This window comes from Cupressus sempervirens, chromosome 6, assembly GCF_028749045.1.
Source record: "Cupressus sempervirens isolate cs-2001-9-10 chromosome 6, ASM2874904v1, whole genome shotgun sequence".
NCBI lineage: Eukaryota > Viridiplantae > Streptophyta > Pinopsida > Cupressales > Cupressaceae > Cupressus > Cupressus sempervirens.
In genome coordinates, this window is record NC_143123.1 from 513152476 (window position 1) to 513173886 (window position 21411).

General features: G+C 39.0%; 1 protein-coding gene across 4 annotated transcripts in view; it reads right to left on the reverse strand.

The window, feature by feature from the left end:
• Window positions 1–20773, reverse strand: part of LOC149553275 (signal recognition particle 19 kDa protein, putative / SRP19) — a 43463-nt gene extending 22690 nt beyond the window's left edge. The window contains exons 1-4 of one of the 4 annotated variants that reach the window (XM_089788746.1): window positions 20588–20697; window positions 20120–20211; window positions 19502–19772; window positions 19283–19382 (exon numbers count right to left, since the gene is read on the reverse strand). In XM_089788746.1, the coding sequence (XP_089644872.1) occupies window positions 19283–19382; window positions 19502–19678 (277 nt within the window). In that variant the 5' untranslated portion in view covers window positions 19679–19772; window positions 20120–20211; window positions 20588–20697. Of the gene's footprint in view, window positions 1–19282; window positions 19383–19501; window positions 19773–20119; window positions 20212–20439 lie in introns of all 4 variants that reach the window. The other 3 variants (XM_089788745.1, XM_089788743.1, XM_089788747.1) reach the window with 3 other exon arrangements.
• Between the last annotated feature and the right edge of the window lie 638 nt (window positions 20774–21411).

Here is a 21411-nt window from a genome sequence, read left to right on the forward strand (position 1 = left end):
TATCCATCTTCCACGAACAGCTTAACAGTATGAAGGGAACCAACGGCTTCAGCCTGATGGCTAGAAATGATACCAAGAGGAACAACAGTAGCCCCAACCACCCTCCCATTCCAATCTCTGAGAACACCTCCACAACCTGCCTTACTAGGGTTGCCTTTGGCAGCCCCATCAAAGTTAGCTTTCACCCAATTAAAAGGTGGGGAAGACCAAACAGCATCATCCCTATCAAAACTATGTTTAGAGTGTTGGTTGAGGATAGGATTGTTAATGTTAAATCTAGTCTTAGACCCAAAATAAGCTAAGAATTTTTCTTTAATAGCTCTTATAATTTTTACCAACAACCCAATGGGGAGATTCATTGCTCCTAAAGATTCTATTGTTTCTCTCCTTCCACAAACCCTAGCAGAGATGGGGCAAAGGGCATTGGTTTCAGCTTCTTTAATAGGGCATTTCCATCTATTAAAACAATCAACAATACTCTGTGGTTGGATCCAAGAAATTGACCAATACTTAAGAACACCTTTCCAAACCTTCTGGCTATACTGAAAATGGATGAAAAGATGATCAACAGACTTATTATCCATTTTGCACAGACAACACCTGTTAATAAAATTAAACCCCTTTTTCTGAATATTATCAATAGTCAATATTTTATTCTACAGAACAATCCAAAAGGAAATCTCATTCTTGGGATTCAAGCCTTTAATCCATGCTTTAGCCCAAGGGGGGCTATTGACATCACATTTGGCCTAAAAGACGGAGGAGACATTGAACTTCCCACTAGGATGAAGGGCCCAAATAAGAGTGTCCCTCAAATTATCATAAATGCAAACAAAATTAAGGGTTCTCTAAAGCATGCTTAGGCCTTGGTCCAACTCAATCAAATCCACCCACTTGTCATCTCTCTAATAGTCCCTCACAAGACTACCCTAAAAGTTTTTAAAATAATCAATAGTAGCATAATTATTGAAAGCATTGGACAGCGGAGCATCCAACAACCAGCAATATTCCCAAAACTTCACCTATCTTCAATCTCCAACTTTCCATCTTGTTGGTAAACAGATTGTTCTTTTATTCAACTCTTTGAATGCCCAATATTTGTGAACAATAATTGGTTACAATAGTTGGAAAATCGCAACTAAGTGATAGATTTCCCTCTGAATTCGCAGATACAGCTCCCTTGAGTTTGCGATTTGCAATGAATTTTGTTTGTTCCTAATTCTAAATGGGATTTGTTCTTGACCAGAGGACAGAAGAGGTAAACCAAGATAGGCCTAAACAGGAACTAACTCAGGCAAAGATTCGGGTATTAATGCTAATCAAATCTGTGAACTCACACATCTTATGAACCTGCAGAGTTTGAGGATACAGTGATGAATTCTATCTACGAATTAGCAATTTAATAGTATGCTTTTAACTCTAATATGCAGTGGACTAACTTAAAGAATAATGCAAGACAGAATCTCTTTTTAACCTTCAATAACACTATTATTATCCTCAGTTTGCTATGTTGAATAGGGAAACAAAGCTCTGTTTATTCCTTAACTCAATTCAACTGAAAGAGATATCATAAACTATCACAAACAATGGAACAGTAAATAATTGACATAAAACACATTCAACTTGTCTCTGCAACATGAAGTATTTCACACAAAAAATTAGCCGACCTTTCATTAATCTTTCAATTAGGTACGTATAGGATTCTAAGATGACCATTACAAAAAGGAACTAGACTAGTTCATCTCCTCAAAATATGACAAATGGCAAGGAGCCAGTTATCAATTACAATTGCTCATCAAAATACAAAAAGGCAAGAAAGATGTCATTTCACCTTCTTTCCCTTTTCAAACTTCGCCTTATAGGCCTTAGCGGCGACAATGATGGGAATAAGATCTTCGTGTTGGTGAACATGAACGTTGGTGTATCTCAAGAGCCACTTGGAGTGCTCTCAAGCCAGGTCTTTGATAGCATTCAACCTTTCTTGTATTTCCTCCATCGCCACGTGTACACACCCGCTGAGCTGTTGGAGATCCAACACTCTGTTCTGATGATCAGTAGATTTCTTTGTTAGATTATCTAAATAACTAGAGAAATTCTTTTACATGACAGAAACTCCTATTATTCCCTTCCCTTGTTCATTGGTTTGGGAGTCAATGTGTGGGCCTTTTAGCAATTCGTAGTTTTTGTCCTATTCCTCTTTAACTTTGCTCTCTATTTCTTTTTATCCTTCTTCTGCCACTAAAATCATTTCAGCTTTGAATTGCATACTTTGTATGCCATTCAAATCAGGGCTCATCCCCCTTAGGCAGAATTTTTGCCTCCACTGCTTCCTTAGCCTTCATTTGGATGACCATTTTCAATAAGGAGATGCAATCCTCACTCTTGGCCTTTTTCTATTGACAGGGTAACCTAGTTAGCCGAGATGTTATCTTTCTCCATTTCGAGACTCGGTACTGCATTACCGAGTCGCTCTATGATTGCAAGTCCTTCAAACTTGAGTTTTCCACTCCACTCCCTACCAATTTGCCTGAAGTGCTTGTCTTCTTGTAGCTGGGAGATGATAGCCTGAATGTCTATGGCCGTAGGGTTGCTAGTTGGTGGCACTCCCGAAATACTTGCTAGCGGGGTAATTAGTTGGCTAATGAAACAGTTAAGTTCGTGGATCTTCACCTTCACTTTGACTTTGGCCAATTTGAGACTTTCGAGCTGTCCCTCTATTACTTCATTTGTTGATTTCCACAGACCCACTTTGGGTGTCGTGTCTAACTTCTCTGAGGTCCAGAGACTGCAATGTGAAGTCATTTGTAGTTAAGTCTTCAATTCTCCCCTCCTTGGTGGGCTTAGCAATCTCCATAGTTAAGTGTCCTGTATCAGAGTCTTGACCAAGAATTGACAAGGTCTTCTACTTCTTAACTTTACTCAATGCCGACCCAGAACAAATAGCTAGGGATAAAGTTTGTTTGTTGGGGACTCCCTCTTCTTTCCTTTTCCTCTTTCTGTCTACGATATTCTCGAGCCATGACTCGGTGCCAATTACCTTGGATGCTGTCCCTAGTGTATCTACACTAGAACATTTTTCTCCTAACGGGAGTCAATGACTTTGAAGCCAAGGAGAAAGGATTCTTTGGAGTCGGGGGAATGAGTTTTGGAGCTTGAGACACTTTCTTTGCTTCAGATGCTTTTTATGCTCCAAATGCTTCCTTTGCTGCTTCATCTAACTTCATAGATTCACTTTCACTACTCCCTCCATCTCCAAGGTCAACCACTTGTATTTGGGGGCTACTTGGTAGGAGTAATGCGGTGCTTATGGATGGAATTGGATTGCTATGGGGTGAGAGAGCCACCGTGACTGCACTGTCCTTGATTCTTCCGCCTTCTTCTCTAACTTTGTCTCTGTTCTGATCACTGGCAATGAACCATCCTGACGAGTTTTATCAAGTGGTATGTTCTTGTCAGGAGGTTGATCACCTCCTTCGGTTGGTTGAGCGGGTCCTTGAGTGAGAGGTAGGATTGTGCTTGATGCACCACTTTGAGAAGATGAAGGTGCTACCACATTTGGGGAGGACTGGGCGAGTGTGCCTTTGCTCTTGCTTCGCCATGTAGTGGTCCACTCGACCCACTTTCTAGTTCTCTTGTAGATTTTGGCCATCATCATATCTAGATCCTCCACAGCATCTTCAAAAGGCTCTGAACTTATGGTTGTATTCCTCAGCTTGGTCAAATAAGTATTGCCATACATATTTTGACCATCGTCTTCAACTCCATCTACATCAATGTTCACCTTATACAATCTTCATTTGGTCGACTATTAACCTCACAAAGGCTTGATCACAACTCTCGAACTCATCATCGTAATCGGCCCAATAATCCTCAATGGTAGTGATGTGTTCTATCACACTCCCAATCTGTAGGACATCTCTAGCATACCCATTCGGGTCGAACATAGGCCTTAGGACTTCATACATGTCTACCTTATATTTCCTTTCGAACACCTTCATCATGTTCTTGGCATTGGACCGGGTGTCACAGCTAAAGGCTCCAAAATTCATGGGAATTTGTATCCTTTCTTCTTCAAGCTTCTGCTCAGTATGTTCACTTGCAGAGCTTGCCGTATAATCTCGATCAACACGATCATGTCACTTGGACACCTTGGTAGTTTCAAGGGAAATCCATCAAATGCTGCAAGATGCAAATAAGAAAATGATGAGGACTAAATAAAGTAACATCCAAATTGACTGATGGTGGCCATGGCTTCTAGGTTGAATCTCCTTTCCGGGCATCCCTATAGTTCCTTGTAAATCCTCATAGTAAATGCATCATTCACCTTAACATAATCTACATAACTATTTTGTAATTGGAGACATGGATAAAACTCATAAGACTTGTCATCATCAAGCAAATCCTCTAATCTTGGAAGGTCAAGCCATAATTGAAATGAGGCCAGCATGTAAATCAAGAAGGAAGACATGTAGAACGTATTGTAAAACTTGGCCGTCTAGAGAGCATTGGACAGAATTTCGCTTACCTCTTGCGCCCAATCAATGTACTAGGTATCTGAGCATATGATCTGAACCAGAAAGAAATATTGCTCAACGAAATTTAAGGCTTCTACCTCACCTTTCAACCTATGTAGGAGAACCAAAATCTCAATGATTTCTGGCTTAAGGTTGGTTCCAAACAAAGTTTTGGGAACTATGCTCTTATCACTCTGTGGCTTCTGGAACCATGTCCTCATGATTTCCTTCCTCCAAATCATCTTCTTTGCTGAGAATTCTGAGATGGCTCCACCAAAGCCTAAGTCAGAGAACTCTTTCTGCTCTAGCAAATGAAGACAGTTCACCATTGTTTGCCTACCATTGAGATTAATACCATATCATCAGGTAGAACAATTTGCCTAGTTTCTGGGTTGTAGTGATGAATGCATTCGTAAATCAACTCCAAGGCTTGGACTGCAACTAGAAAACCAACGGTCTTAATATAGTTTTTTATTTCCTAGTAGGTTATTTATTTTTCCCTATATTGCTAGGTTTTTCCTACACTTTTAATAATCTCACTTAGGTTAATAAAGCATGTCTTATTAGGTGAATGGTTGCGAGGTGTCACCTTCCTACATGTGAGCATCCATTAGCTATCTTGGGAAGATACTTTGCTATCTTTAGTCTAATAGATGGTTGCTCCTCATTGGTCGGTGTCGCCACCTCTTCCCTCTTCCTAGCCTATATAAGCATGCTACCTGGCTTGTATTTACATCTCTTGTTTTTGCATCCTCTTGATGCTATCTTGCTTCTAGCATTTGCATTACTCTCTTGGAGACTAACTCTGTGTTGCTATTTTGATTTTGTATCATTTGCATTCATAGTTTAGATATCTATTATTTGCACTAGTTTTCTAGGTTATTAATCTTTTCAAATTCTAACATGGTATCAGAGTCATTCTATGTGCAAGAATAGCCTTTAGTTTCCTTATTTGACAGATTCGAGGGGGGGGGGCTAATAAATCTTATTATAGGTTTTTGAAAAACCCAATATGCTCTTCTTTGGCATCTTCGGATGATCTTGAGAATCAGAAAAGTTTGACAAAAACATTTTTAATCTCTGGGGTTTACACGTGTTTTATGAAATCTCGATGATTGCAACGTTTCCGGTTATACTGGCAACATTTCTGGTTGACGTGTCCAGGAGGCTTGAAAATTTCATATTTTGGCTTTCATTTCACTGAGATCGAAGATCATCATACAAGTTGTGAAACTAGGGTTTCAATCTCAAATCTGACAACCAACTTGCATATTTGGTGTTTTCAATCAATATTGCAGGTTCTAGCATGCCATTAATTGACTTAGGTAGCTGATTCAACCTTTTCATGACGTCTTTTGGTTTCTGGGGTTGTTTTTTGGTTGTTGGGGCCCTTTTTTGTTGTTAAAGGCGTATGATTTACACCACAGCTACATCTTTTGTACATCAGCAAGAAAAATGCTTTCTGAGTTTTGTTTGTAGCTTCGAAAAACCATCTGGGTATCTTTTAGTTTTTGCATACAATCTGTATATTTTGCATAATCAAGCACGAAAAGCTACAGTCGTACCCCTCTCTGTTGGCAGTCACAGATTTGAATGCAATTTTCAAATACCTCGTTCTCGCTCAAACGAACTCCGATTTCAACGATTCTTGTTATGATCTTGGCTATTTTTTTGTACTCTATCCACTAGTGCAGTTGTTTTTTGATTTTCATGCATAAATTTTTCAAAAATTGCAAATTCTCAGTCATGACTTTCAATAGTTCTCGTTTTGGAAACTTCAGAGGATCATAACTTTCTCATATGACCTCATATCGAGGCGATTCTTTTTTTTAAAGTGCATGATTTTTCAAGTAGATCACAGCGGTGCTATTTGTTTCTTTGAGTATTGTGCCCAAGTTTCACTTTCAGCATATGCTCTTTGTGAGGGTTTTTGTAATGCATTGAAATCAAGACCACTTAGTATTTCTTGCTAGTGGTAGTTGTAACTGCACTAAAATAAAGTGTCAAATCATATTCCTTTGGGGGGGTTCTTTGATTGAGTAAAAAAGGGGGGGGGTGGGGGGCATTGTTGTGGCTGGTTTCTCTTCTTTTTAGCATTTCTTCATCATGGATCAAACAAATATGCCCATCATAACTCCATACAATTACTTTGAGTGGAAATCACGCATGATAATTCACTTAAGGAAAGCTAGATTAAATAGGATAACTATGGGACTTGAAACTGAACATGATAAAGATGAAGATAAGCCTAAGTTTAACAAATGTGATGAGGCATATGGAACATTGAGTTTGTCTGTTTCTCCTAACTTGTTATTTCACATTGAGTCTTTGGATACACCAAATGAAATATGGACAAAGCTAGAAACACTACTGTTAGAGTAAATAATTAATTATTTATTCTATTTATTTAAGCTTACTTAGGTTAATGCATTTAGTTAATAGTTGTAGTGATGAGTTGTTGACAACATGGGAGTTTGTTCCCTTCTAGCATGTTCCACCTTTTTGTGGAAGTGTGCTAAGTTGTCAACCTTATCTTCTACCACCTTCCAAGCTTGTTCTATGAGCTTCCTTGAGGCCTTTATATTTGAGCTCTCTCTTTGTAATTTCACAACACATTTTCATTGTAAATACATTTTCATTGTTTTGCAATATGTTCTCTCTCAAGTCCGTTTAGGGTTTTTCCAAGCTCCACCTCTTCCTTCTTGGTTTCCCTTCGACAGGTTATTTGCATGCAGGTGATCTTGACAAGCTATGGAGTTGGATTTCATCAACTTCTACAACTATTTGGTACACAAGATTCAATGAGGGGTCATATGTTGGAAAATGAACTAATTAGTTTAAGTCTAGGCAATTTCAACACAATCCAAGATTTCTTCACTAAATTGAAATCACTAAGGCTACAGTTAAAACAATGTGGAATTGAAAAGAAAGATGAACAACTGATTCTCAGTATTCTCTCTAAGCTAAGTTTAGAATATTATGTGTTTGTCTCTACCTTCTATGCTACTAAGGGTGCACTTGGTACTCAATTCACCATGCCATCTTTAGATGATTTTGCTGTCAATCTCACTCCAGAGCAGGTCAAGCTAATCCAGATGGGCACTCTTAAGTCCTCCAAATCACATGCCTTGGCTGCCAACCAAAGCACAAAAGAACAAAAAGGACAAAGTAGTAACAACAATAGAAAGGATGAGAAACAAAATAATAGTGAGGAAAAGAAGGATCAGATACTGGTTGCTACAAAAGCAACTATTGATACCCCATCTTCCAAGGGCGATAAGCCTAAGAAAGAAAAGGTCAAATGTACCTATTGTAAAAGAACTGGTCATGATGAACATAGATGTTTGAAGAAACAAATTGATCGCTTGGCATACATTCTTGAGAAGAATAATATCAGTGTTCCTGAGTCTATCAAACAAAGTTCTAATGAAGGGTCTAACAAGGCAAAAGAAAACAACAAGGGAAAAGGAAAGGGCAAGGCCCTTGTTGCAGTTGCTTCCTCACCATCCACTTGGGTTCTTGATTCAGGTGCTTCGCACTACATGGCTTCATCTAAGGAAGAACTTGCATACTTGGAGTCGTGTACTATGCCTTCTATTTTGATGGGTGATGACACTCCTATTGAGGTGTGTGGGAGAGGGTCTGTTGATGTGGGGGATGGCACATTCCATGATGTTCTTTATGTACCCTCATTATCAACTAATCTCCTATTGATATGCCAGAGCACTCACACAGGTTCAAGCAAGCGGGTTGAGTTCACTCCTGATTTAGTGGAGATACATGAGTTGCATAGTGATTCTACAGTTGCAATTGGGAGAGCAAATCATCAGTCATCTGTTTTCTCACTTTGTTCCTAATCCTCCTTCAACTATTTTTCTCACTCACTCTAATGATGTGAGTAATTTATGGCATGAGCAGTTTGGCCATCTTAACATCCGCTATTTACATCAGCTCAACCAACAGAGCATGGTCACAAGGTTGCCTTCGGTTCAGTACTCAGGCGATGTTTGCCAAGGTTGCATTCTTGGTAAGCATCCTAAGGAAAAATTTGACAAAAGTAAGGCATGGAGAGCTTCACAGCTACTAGAGTTAGTTCACAATGATTTGGCTGGTCCATTTCAGCAACCTTCTTTCAGTAGGGCCCGATATGTCCTCACATTCATTGATGACTTTTCTCAATATACTTGGGTGTACTTTCTCAAACAGACGTCAGAGGTATTTGATCATTTTCAGGACTTCAAAAATTTTGCAGAAAAGCAATCCGGAAAAACCATCAAAGTTTTGCGCACAGACAATGGTGGTAGAGTATGTCAACCATCAGTTTGAAAGATTTTGCACTTCAAAGGGGATTGATTTACAGCATTCAGTTCCATACAATCCTCAACAGAATGGTGTTGTAGAATGGAAGAATAGATCATTGAAGGAAATGGCAAACTGTATGATTCACTCTAGATCTCTTGCACCACAGTATTGGGCAGAGGCCATTAACTGTGCTTGTTATATCCAGAACTATGTTCCTCACCAAGCCTTGAAGGGAGTTACTCCTTTTGAAGCTTAGAGCGGTCGTAAACCATTAGTTAAGCACTTTCGATTTTTTGGCTCTCCTGCATGGGCCCACATTCCTATAGAGAAACGCAAGGCCTTGGATCTGCAGAGCAGACCTTGCATATTTGTAGGTTATCCTGATGGTGTGAAGGGTTATCGGTTGCTCCACCATACTACACATGAGTTGTTCATTGAGAGGAGTGTTCAGATTAAGGAGGGATCTTCAAGCTCACTTTCTATCACTTCTCCAACTCCTCCTACTTTGACATTGGAGTCACTTGGAATACATGACAAATCTTCTGATGAGTCAGATTCACCTGAGCAATCTTCTACCTCCACTTCTTATGCAGAGAGTGATTCAGAGAGTCAAATTCACCTAAGCAATCTTCTACCTCCACTTCTTATGCAGAGAGTGATTCAGAGAGTCAAATTCACCTACGCAATCTTCTACCTCCACTTCTTATGCAGAGAGTGATTCAGAGAACTCACCTCCTTCCTCTCCTAGTCATCATTCAGAGGTTAATGATTCCCCTCCAGATTCTCCATCTTCTAGTCCACTTTGGGCTAGACAGACCTTGCAGTCTGCAGGTGATTGGGTTGGGGATCCATCAGACACCAGGCGGACTCGTTCACAATTCCAAGATGCTTCACATGTCTTCATTACTACTGCCTCAGATCCACAGTCCTTTCATGAGGCTTCTAGTATTCTTGAGTGGGATACAACTATGCAGGAAGAGTATAGTTCCTTGATGAGGAACCACGCTTGGGATTGTGTCCCTCTTCCTAAGGGAAGAAAACTTGTTCGATGCAAGTGGATCTATCGGACAAAATTTGCAACAGATGGGTCAGTTGACAAGCACAAGGCTCACTTGGTCGCCAAAGGATTCTCCCAAGTTCCTAGGATTGACTACTCTAAGACTTTTGCACCAGTTGCCGAATGAATTCCATTTGACTTGTTATTGCCATTACTGCAACTAATCATTGGGAAGTACATCAGATGGATGTGAAGAGTGTTTTCCTTCACGGTGACCTTCATGAGGAGATTTACATGGAGCAACCACAAGGCTTCCTTCAGGATTCTTCACTTGTGTGCCGTCTTCAAAAGTCTCTCTATGGCCTCAAATAGGCTCCTTGGGCCTGGTATGCCAAGATGGACTCCTCCCTTCTATCAGTTGGGTTCACTTGGTGCCATTCTGATCCTAATGTCTACATTCTGCAACAGGGTGATTCACTTCTATTTTTGGTTTTGTATGTTGATGACTTGTTGATCACAGGAAGGACTGCATGAATCCTTTGAATCCCTCACCCACCATTAAGGCTGTCAAAATTGCCCTTCAAGGCAATTTTTTGATGACTGACTTGGGCTTGTTGCATTACTTTCTCGGGATTGAGATCTTTCAGTCTCTTTTCAGGATCACCATCACACAATCCAAGTATGCTCTAGATTTACTCTCGAGGTTTCATATGGCTGACTGTAAGCCTGCTCCGACTCCCTTCCTTTTTGGAGTCAAACTTGAGACTCAATGTTCTTCTCCACTTGTGATGGCAATTTGTATCGCTAACTTGTTGAGAGTCTCATTTATCTAACTCATACGAGACTCGACATCTCATATGATGTAAGCATGGTCTCTCAATTCATGCAGGAGCCTCATGAGTTGCACTGGAAAGCAGCCAAGTGGATCCTTCACTACATTCAGGGTTCTCACAGTTGTGGGATTCACTACGCAGCAGGCATTGAGCTTGATTTGGTGGGCTACACAGATTCAGATTGGGCGGGTGATTCTCAGGATCGCGAGTCTACTTCAGCTTACAGCTTCTCACTTGGTTCAGGTCTTGTTTGTTGGTCGAGCAAAAAGCAGTCTGCTATTGCCCTATCTTCTACTGAGGCTGAGTATCGGGGGGCTGTAAATGCCGCCACTAAGTCCATTTGGCTTCAACATCTTCTCACTGAGTTTGGTATCTAGATTAGACGGCCATCAATCATATTTTGTGACAACCAAAGTGCCATTCAAATCTCACAAAATTTGGTCCATCATCAACGAACCAAACACATAGAGGTCCACATGCACTACATCAGGGAGCTCATCCATGGTCACGTCATCAACCTTCACTACTGTCCGACTTCCGAGTAGGTTGCTGATATCTTCACCAAACCCTTCACTGAGAGCAAGTTCATTTGTGAGCTTTGCTGGGGGGTGCGGGATGCTTCATCTTTTGAGGGGGCCTCTTCCTCTCACTCGGAGTCCTGACTCTTTTTTGGGGGGTCTCTTTTCTCTCTCTTTTGGGGGAATTTTATGTACATGGGTACCTCATCAAGCTTGACTTGTTGAGACCCATTTCTACATCCACCTAAGCTTCGCTTATGGGGGGTGTTAGTGTAGTTTTTTATTTCCTCATAGGTTATTTAATTTTTCCTATATTGCTAGGTTTTTCCTACACTTTTAATAATCTAGCTTAGGTTAATAAAGCATGTCTTATTAGGTGAATGGTTGCGAGGTGTCAACTTCCTACATGTGAGCATCCATTAGCTATCTTGGGAAGATACTTTGCTATCTTTAGTCCGATATATGGTTGCTCCTCATTGGTCGGTGTTGCCACCTCCTCCCTCTTCTTAGCCTATATAAGCATGCTACTTGGCTTGTATTTGCATCTCTTGTTTTTGCATCCTCTTAATGCTATTGTGCTTCTAGCATTTGCATTACTCTCTTGGAGACTAACTCTATGTTGCTATTTTGATTTTGTATCATTTGCATTCATAGTTTAGATATCTATTCTTTGCACTAGTTTTCTGGGTTATTAATCTTTTCAAATTCTAACAAGCGGCCTCGACTAAACCACATCCTCGGAGTTTCTCAATAATGGGGTGAATCCGCTCAGATTTTACCCTCCTTTGGAAATCTTCCATGTCATAGAAGCGGAGGGATGTGTCCATGAAATCTGCAATTGGAACTTGATCCCAATCAAACCATCGAAACCCGCAAACTTGGTTGCCATGAGTTTATGAATAAGATTTTTAATTGAGAGATTGAATGAGACAACAAATGCAGCAATTACAGACTTTTCAAAAGCTATGCGTAATAACAAAATGAGAAATTGAAGAACAAGTGTAACTCATTCAACTACTAGTGCATCTTTATATGAGAGCCTCGATTCATCTGTTGTTCTTCGATATTTGTGCCACACGAGGGAAATTTAAGGAAATACCTATTGGATAGTAAATGCAAAAGCTCAACAGACATTTAGGTGTCTTTTCATTGTTTCGTTGAGCTCAACGATAACTTTCTATAAGCTCATTACTTACTTTTCCGTTTTCCTTTAAGTTTCAGAAAGTTACCATTGGGGTACCCCGTTGGGAAAAATCTGCCAAGTGAGATTTTGATTATATTTTCTTTCCATAACGGTTCGATCCGTTCTAAATCATTCTAACATACTCTAAATCTAGTACGGGGACCAAACTCAATCATTAGCTTGATCCTTGTTGAATAGTCGGAAAACTATCTTCATGGGTTGGAAACTTGCTGAGGAGAAGACAATTTTCATTTTTTCACTAATGCTTTCTAGGTCGAATCTTTGGCGATTGCCTCTCTAGTAGTTGGGGATGCTTGATTACGATGCGAGGACTTGTTTGAGAACCATTTAACATCTTGCTTTTCACCTCAAACTGCTTTGCGAAAACTGTCTTCATGGGTGGAAAACCCGCCGAGGAGAAGACGATTTTAGGGTTTTTGCCAAGGCTGAATATTTCAGTATTAATGAATTTGAATAATGTTTAGGAGTCTTATTTTGGATTCAAACATCAATTTCTTTGGAATTCTGCACCTTTTGGATCTTCTCGAGTTATAGACGTCTTGAAATGATCTTTCGTGGGAAATTTCCTTCATGGGTTGGAAACCCTCCGAGGAGAAAACAACTTCCGAATTTCCACAAATGCTCGTTTTATCAAGAAGTGATACGCCACGAGCAAATAGAACACATCTGATCTGCAATGAGTAAATCCGATCTCTATCGGACCAGGTACTAACTTACCTGACCAATCACAAGGTAAAACACACACCCACCCGGCTATAGAGAAAGAGAAGGTGAAATGGGAAAATTCTATAGAGATCACCTAGCCTTCAGGAATCTAGACCTAGACTCGAACATTTCGGGAAAAAGATTGATCTCATCTAAAACGCAAAACTCGCTTTTGTCAATAGACTAGGAAACAAAAGTGAGGCAACACATCTATAGCCCATTGCCGTAATATCCTTAACATTTTGAACAGCATTCTAGATAGAAGAAACATTAGAAATTGGTTCCATAGCCAATATATCCTGAATAGACTGAGAGTTAAAGAGATACTTTTGTTTCCAAATGGTACCCCGCTCCTTGTTACCATTGAACATTCTCCATCTGTGTTTGGCAAGCAGAGCTTTATTCATATTCCTAATAGGCTTGATTCTTGAACCCCTTTTACTCCTAGATCTGCATACCAGGTCCCGCACCACCAAGGAAAATATTTATTTTCTCTTCAGAACCAGACCAAAGAAGATTATTCTAAATCCTTTCAATAGTATCAGCATACTTTGCAGGAATCTTAAAAAGGCTAACAGCATAGATAGACAAGCTTCAGAGACAAGCTTTAAGAAGAGTGACCTTACCTCCCTGGCTAAGGAGACCTTTCCACCCTGCTAACATAGCATTAAAATTGTCCACAAGGGAAATCCAAAAAGAATCTAGAGGCTTGATTCCAAGAGGAAGACCCAAGTAGGTCTCAGGAAGGGAAGCCACAGCACAACCCATTATGTTGGCAATCTTAGCCTGTCTTTCAATCGGAGTATTAATGAAAAAATAGAGCTTTTATCCCAATTAACCAGCTGACCTGAAGCTTTAATGTAGGGGTTAAGGACTCCTTTAAAGCTTCTAGCTTCCTTAACAAAAGCAATCCCCATAAGGATAGTATAATCCACAAACTGTTCACAAGAACAAGTGGATTAGATGAAGGTAAAAGCTCCTGGATGGAACCATTCCTGGATAGGCTGCCAACGTACCTCCCCAAACATTCAGCCATCATGGTAAACAAAATTGGGGAAATGGGATCTCCCTACCTTAGCCTCTTGTAGGCTTGAAGAGATTAGAAGAAGCCCCATTAACAATAACAGCCAAAGAAGTAGTAGTGACCGATTGAGATATAAGCTGAATGCACCTATTGCCAAAGCCAAAAGATTCCAAGACTTTGCAGAGAAAGCTCCAATTCACTCTATCATAAGCCTTGGACAAGTTCATCTTCATCACAAAACCTTGATTGGAGGAGGAAATCATAGAGTGAATGTTCTCATGCACAACAATGGTAGAATCCAAAATCTGCCTTCCTAGAACAAAACCATTCTATTGAGGAGAAATAATGCTAGGAAGCACCTTAAGAAGCCCTAAATGAGCCCCTTAGAGATAATCTTATAAACTGAATTAAAAAGACTGATAGCCCTGAAAGCATCTGGAGTGTTAGCCCCTGCTTTCTTGGGAATCAAGGACAGAAAAAGTAGAATCTATTTCGTTAACATTCTACAGGCCCCAAAGAATTCTTTCACCGCATCACAGACTTCCTTTTCAACCACCTCCCATAAAGCTTGAAAAAAGAACATGGGAAATCCATCTAATCCCGGAGCTTTATCCCCTTCAAAAGATAAAACAGCTCTTCTAATTTCCTTGCTCGAAGGAATGGCCACAAGAGAAGCATTCTGACCTTCAAAGATCAGAGAAGGGATAGAATCCAAGATGACATTCTAACTCTCCTGAGGGATGTTGGGGTTTGCCGATAAGATAAGAGGAAAAAAAGTTTCTCATCTAATTTGTTATTTCCTCATCACCCTTAATTTCTTTCAAATCAACATTAAGTGAAGAAATTCGGTTAGCAGCTCTATGTTCATAGTGGTCATGTGAAAGTACTTTGAATTCTTGTCCCCTTCTTTGAGCCAAATAGCTCTAGATCTTTCTCTCCAAAAGATCTCTACCATAGAAATAGTATCATGATATTTCGCCAACATAGAATTTTCAGTGTCCACAAGGGAGTCAGACTACCCCTCAGATTGAATCTAATCTTGGATGTTCTTCAATGATGCCACACTTTTATCTTCCACCAACTTTTAAACTCATCCAGGAAGTTCAGATGTTGGAGCCAAGTCTTCTCAAACCTGAAAGGAAAATTCCTTCTACCAGCATGAGAATCAGCCACAAAAACCAGCGGAAAGCGGTCTGAAGACACTTTGGGAGTAAAAGATAGAGAACAAGCAAACTTTTGAATCCTGTCATGAGATACCATAACTCTATCCAAACGGGCCTGAATGCACTCTGCTCCAACTCTTTTATTGCTCCGAGTGAAGTTAAGACCTTAGAGGTCCATATCAATTAGAGCTTCTTGATTGACAAAGTCCATAAGATGACCGTCCATCTGACATAGGTTTCACCCCATTTTCTCAGTATCATAAAGCGGAACATTAAAGTCCCCCATAAGCAACCAGCTATTATCTCCAACCGCTCTTCTCAAATCTGCTACCTTGTTCCGAAAAAAATTCCTCTCACTCCTTGTGTTATGTGTATTGTGTATAAATATTAACCAAATTCCAACTGAAATCAAGTTTAATGTGAGAAAATCTCACAACTGTCATGTTCTTATTAGCAGTTAACAGTTGGCCATTCAGAAAAGTTTGATTCCAAAGGATTAAAGTACCTCCACAAGCCCCCTCAGAAATACTCACAGCAACACCACAGTTCTTAAAATGTTTTATTCTTTCAACTTTTTCCTTAACCATTTTTGTCTCCTACAAGACCAGAATGTCCAATTTGTGATCATGCACCAGATTTCTAACTGCATCAACCTTATGGTGGCTATTCAGCCCCCTTATATTCCATGTGATAAACTTCATTTTCTATTTGGTGTAAATCCAGAATAGTAGCTTGCTTCCCATTGGCTATATTCTGCAAGCTCTCTTGTTCTCTTGTATATTTTGAAGATTTTCTTCCTTGCTTATTAGGAGAACCAACATCTGCCTTTGGTGTCGTGGATCCAACATCTGCCTTCTTCTAGTAGAAACTCCCACTAAAGATGACAAGATCGAACCCCCTTCCTTTGCAGCATTTTTCATGTTTCCAGCCTTCTGACCTTTATCCTCATATTGTCCATGACTCCCTTTCTTGGCTTCTTTCTTCATTTGTTTATAGAAGATATCACATTCTCCTCAAGGCATGAAGTTGCCACCATTTCAATATCCTTTTCCTTCAATAAAGAAAACTCACCTCCCATAAGTGCACAGATTTGAGCACCTTCCAAATAATCCCACTAGGGGCTAAAAAATCCTCCAACAAGTGTTCCACTCTACTGTTTGAACCCTCATGGGGAGTAGCTTGCTCCATCTCATAAATCTCTCCTTCTAGGTTATCATTCCTTCCCTTTTTAAGAGATAGACTGGAGACAAGACCACATCAAGTTGAATGGCCTTCTCACCTTCATTACTAATAATAGAATGTGAACCCACCCGGTTCACCCCTTCTACTATATCTTCATTCCCTTCCTTTCCATTCTCCTGAACTATAGCAAGGCATGGGGTAGGCATTCCCTGGACATCCTTAGGTTCCTGTTCACCATTCATCTGGTTTTGATCCTTAATCCAGATCTTGAGCAACTCTGTAATCTACATCTGGCTGGTCCTTTAATGCATCATGAGACCCTTTATTTTGATCTTCCTTTGGCACCAGTTCCTACACCTTCTTTGGCTTCTAGACCAACTTTTGGCCTCCTCCAACTTTTTCTTTCTTCTTTTTTATTTTGAGCCTCCTTAGCCTCAGCTCTAGGTTTTTTAGGACACTTCTTCGCCCAGTGGCCCACTTTTTTGCAATAAAAGCAAGCATTGGGAAGATGTTCAAATTCAACATCCTGAGTCCATTTTCCCAATTTAGAAACAGTGTCAATCTTCTACGGATGATCTTTCATCTGATTAACTTTAACATATAACCGAGCATAGACTAATCTCGATCTAGCAGCAATCATTGCATCCATATCCATTAACTCTCCAAACGAAGTGGCTAGACCCCTAAAAACATCCTCGTTCCAACATTCCAACAGTAGCCTCGAAAGTCTAACCCAAACAGGGGTCGAGATAAAAGAAGACTCAGATAAATCCTCTAGTTCCCATTTGTTCAAAGATAAGGTACTATTCCCAAAAGACCAAGGAACCCCGCATAAGACCATATCCATATCTTCCATGCATGTGAACAAAAAAGAGAGACACACTTTTGTGTAGCATCCACATCCACTTGACCACGAAGGGCCCATTTCCTTTTGACCATTGATCTAATATTCTCAATATTTGGCCTCATCCCCACAAACTTCCCAATCAAAGTCAAATCCGATGATGAGATTGAATGGTCCACAATGGGGTCTCGAACAAAGATTTAAAACTCTCCCTTTTCCCAGAACGACATAGAAGTGACAAGTGGAAACGACAACTTACCCGCAGTTTTTTCCCTAAAGAGAGAGGACCATGGGGTCATCTCCTGTGCCGCCTTTCTCTCCTTCCCAGCATCGTGTGGGTGGCACCCTATTCTGCATACGAAGGCTCCACAACACCCCCCCTTACCTGGTGGGTCCCTAAAACCTTCCTCAGCCTTAGCAGCTATCGTAGATTCCTCATAACTACTTGCACCAACAACCTGCAATACCCCTCGATTGCAAGTCAAATATCCATGATCGTTATTTGTAGAAGGTTTCCCGCCTAGTGCCTCCATTCAAACACTATTTTCTCATATCATGTTGATGAGTGTTGATGTTATAGCGTCGGGAGGTTTCTTTTGTGACCTATGAAGAGGTAATAGTTATGTAAATGAGGTGACCTTTCATTTCAGAAATTGGATGACTCTTCATATTTCTCAATTGATCGACTCTAAAGAAAAACGAAAGGTCATCACTTGATCACATAATAGAAGAACTGAAGCATCATGTCTTCAATGATGGCAGAAATGAAGGGTCAAGTTGAGATTAAACATGTCAAGGTGGACTTGGTGTGATGAATAGAATGAATGGTCATGTGTTTGGCCAAATTGTAATTTAGACTTCTGTATTTGCATAAAGAGATATTTTTTGGTGTTGCTGGGATTTTCCCCTCAAGTCGGAGGTTTTCCCAAGATAAATGTTGTGTCTAAAGTGTTTATTATTTGTTTATTGCTGTTTATCTTCATTTCTGATCAAAACATTAACATTTGCAATCTTGAAATCATTTGAACTTAAAATTTCACCATGCCCTTTATTTGTAATTTATTATTTGACATTTACTCATCAAAATAAGGGATATTAAACATTCTCTGCTTGACTTTTCTACATGATATTGTCTGCCCTTAGGATAAATCTGCCTTAGATCAGGTTATCAATTTCATTTTAAATTTATTTGAATTAACAATCCCAATGGCAGATCCCAATCTACTTTTATTGCTGATTGCAAGAGCACTAACAGCTTGCATAAAATGAAACGATAAGAGTTAAAACTTTGTCTTGTAGTAGTGAAGCCAAAAATTTCAAAAAGCTCAAAAATAAAAAATCGAGCTTTGCTTGTCTGTCAGTTAAGCTTAAATTCTAATATTTATAGTACATTGTCCTTTATTCTCCCGTCACTGGCACAGAAATCACCATGTGGCATTGCACAAACACTCATCTCCAAAGTCTCCTTCTCCTATATCATATTTCTTTCTTCTTAGTCCCCTTTCAGGATGATCCTTCGGGAACTCTAAAAGTTTTTATCATAACATGTAATTAAGAGTCGAAGCCAGCTCCAAAGACCCGGACGTGTCTTCAAGTTGGATCGATCATCTAGTCTGTCCTTTGTTTTCTTCTACCCGCTCCCTAGCCCTATTATCATAAGATTGGTCTCATTTGCAATTGCTGCTTGTCACTTGCGGAAATATCACAAGTTGCCCCACATTCTCTATTTGAATATTTCAACCTTATACAAGAACCTATGAAAGTCAAATTATGCACCATTTGACATTTATCTTTGCAAGAGGAAATTTAGAAGACATACTACCCATACCTTATTTTACAAAATTAGTAGAATTGAAATACTTAGTTGAATTGTCGGGTCACAAAACCAAGAATATATATCATTGTATGAAAAGCATTCTGGACTAGCAATATCACATTCTTTTTCACACAAGTCATTTATTAGACAACCAGAAAAGCTACAGTAAGATTCACTTACTTGAAGGTATTGATGTATTTATTAGTGTTCCATCTTCCCTTTTAAGTTGAACTCTAACTCTTCCCCTTTGCATAAAATCTCTGGGATATGCCTTGTCAGCCTGTAAGAAAATTGAAATAAATCATGGTTCATGTTGACAACAAATAATAAATATAAAAATAACTCCGTGTAGGAGATTATTTCTTTTAGATATTAAAATTCAGAAGAAAAAAAACATACCTCTATAACACAAGGAAGTTTCAGATATGTGCAAGAATCTGCAATTTCAATACAAGTTGGGTTCTCACAGGCTTTACTTGCATTAATGCGTCGACCCTCTGGCAATGTCTTCTTGGAGTTTATATATATGGGATAAAACACGATCCATTTTTTTATATTTGGTCGTTCACCTTCCATAACTGCTTTTATTGTTTCCTTGCAAAATACCAATTCTAGGATCTTTTTTCAAAAAATGTTAGACAAAAGAGTTCCTCTCCATCAGTCAACAAACCTAACATAAAAGGGGCAAGAAAATAATTATCAGCTGGAATTTGGCATCCAAGAATATCTACAAAAACTTGAAACATCAATAATATCTATAACTGAGAGTAAACAACAACAAAAAACATGGAAAACAAGTATATCCTTACTGCATCTAAGGCATATTATTTACTAAAAACATAAATTGTTAATTTCCAGAGCAATTTCGAAAATTTAAAAATAAGAAAAACAACTTATAAGAGCTTTGTCTGTATCTATGCCTGTTATAGAAGATTCATTTTTGCCTATTTCTCAAATATCATGGATAGAGATTGATCTAAAAGAGCGAACCCTAATGATTGGATCCAGTGAATTTACATGAAAACAATGGGGTTTGACCATTCATCCATCTAAAGAGCTGCTCTCTACAGTCAAATATAGATGCATCTTCCCCTTTTAGATTCGATTCACTGAAACAAAGAAATCATGGTAGAAATGAGCAATAGAATAGCGACATTTTCAAAAACTGAACTGAGCCCCGAGGTTGGACTGCATTGCAATGCTTGGTGCTGCGACGGATCATGATTAAGGACAGCCTAAGGCAATTAAAAGACAAATCGATGAGGGAAATTATTCTGAAACTCATATTATAAGAACAAACCTTTACTACAATTAGTGCAACGAAAAATGGCACACACCTAGAGATTGCAACAGTGCCAAAGCAAGGCAAACAGGCCAGGCAATATAAATTTGTCAAGAATGATGAAGATGGTCGAGACCTATGGGAAGAATAAGATCTCAAAAGCCCTAAATGGAAAACAAATGAAAAAGCTATAGAGGCGATACCTTTAATAACCTGGAAGATGATAAAGATCACAAGAAGATGGTGATAGTATTGCCTCGACGAAAAATACCATATCGTGAATTCTGCTGAAAAGACAAACGATGCAGAGGATTAATTCACATTCAACATTTTTCATCCCACGTCAAAATACAAATATTAAAATGCTGAAACTTGAAAAATTACTATACGTGTAGAAATAGTAAAATAGGGAAAATATACCAGTTTTTAAATGTGTAATAAATTTAAATAGGTTTATAGTAGAATTAGCATATTTATTAGGAGGATTCTATACTATGTGAAATGGGTAATTTAAATATGGAATATGGAAAAAAATAAAAAAATGTTATACATATATAAATAGTTAAAAGATGTAAATTTTTTAAATATTTAATAAAGAAAATACGTTTATAATAAAATTAGTATTTGTTTTTGGGCTTGGATCTATCATTCATATAAAAAAATTGGAGAAGTTTATGTAAAGTGGAATAAGGGACTTTTAAAATGATAATTCTTTTGTGTCTTAAGAATATATCTTTTGAATAGAAGGTTTTGAGGTGACACGGATGAATTTGATCAACAACATTAAGTTGTGAAATAGGATTGTTTTGTCTCTCTATATGCCCCTACATACCCTAGCATGCATGTTATTATACACCATTGATCATTGAGGTTTCTTCTAGTGGTCTTTATGTGATCTCTTGACCCCCTTTGTTGTTATTTTTACTCATATTTTGCTTCTAAAGCTTATTTTTTAAAGTTTTACTTTTGTTGTTTATGCTGCAAAGCTCTAGTTATTTATTGGCAGGCTTGGGAGGAGGTCCACTCA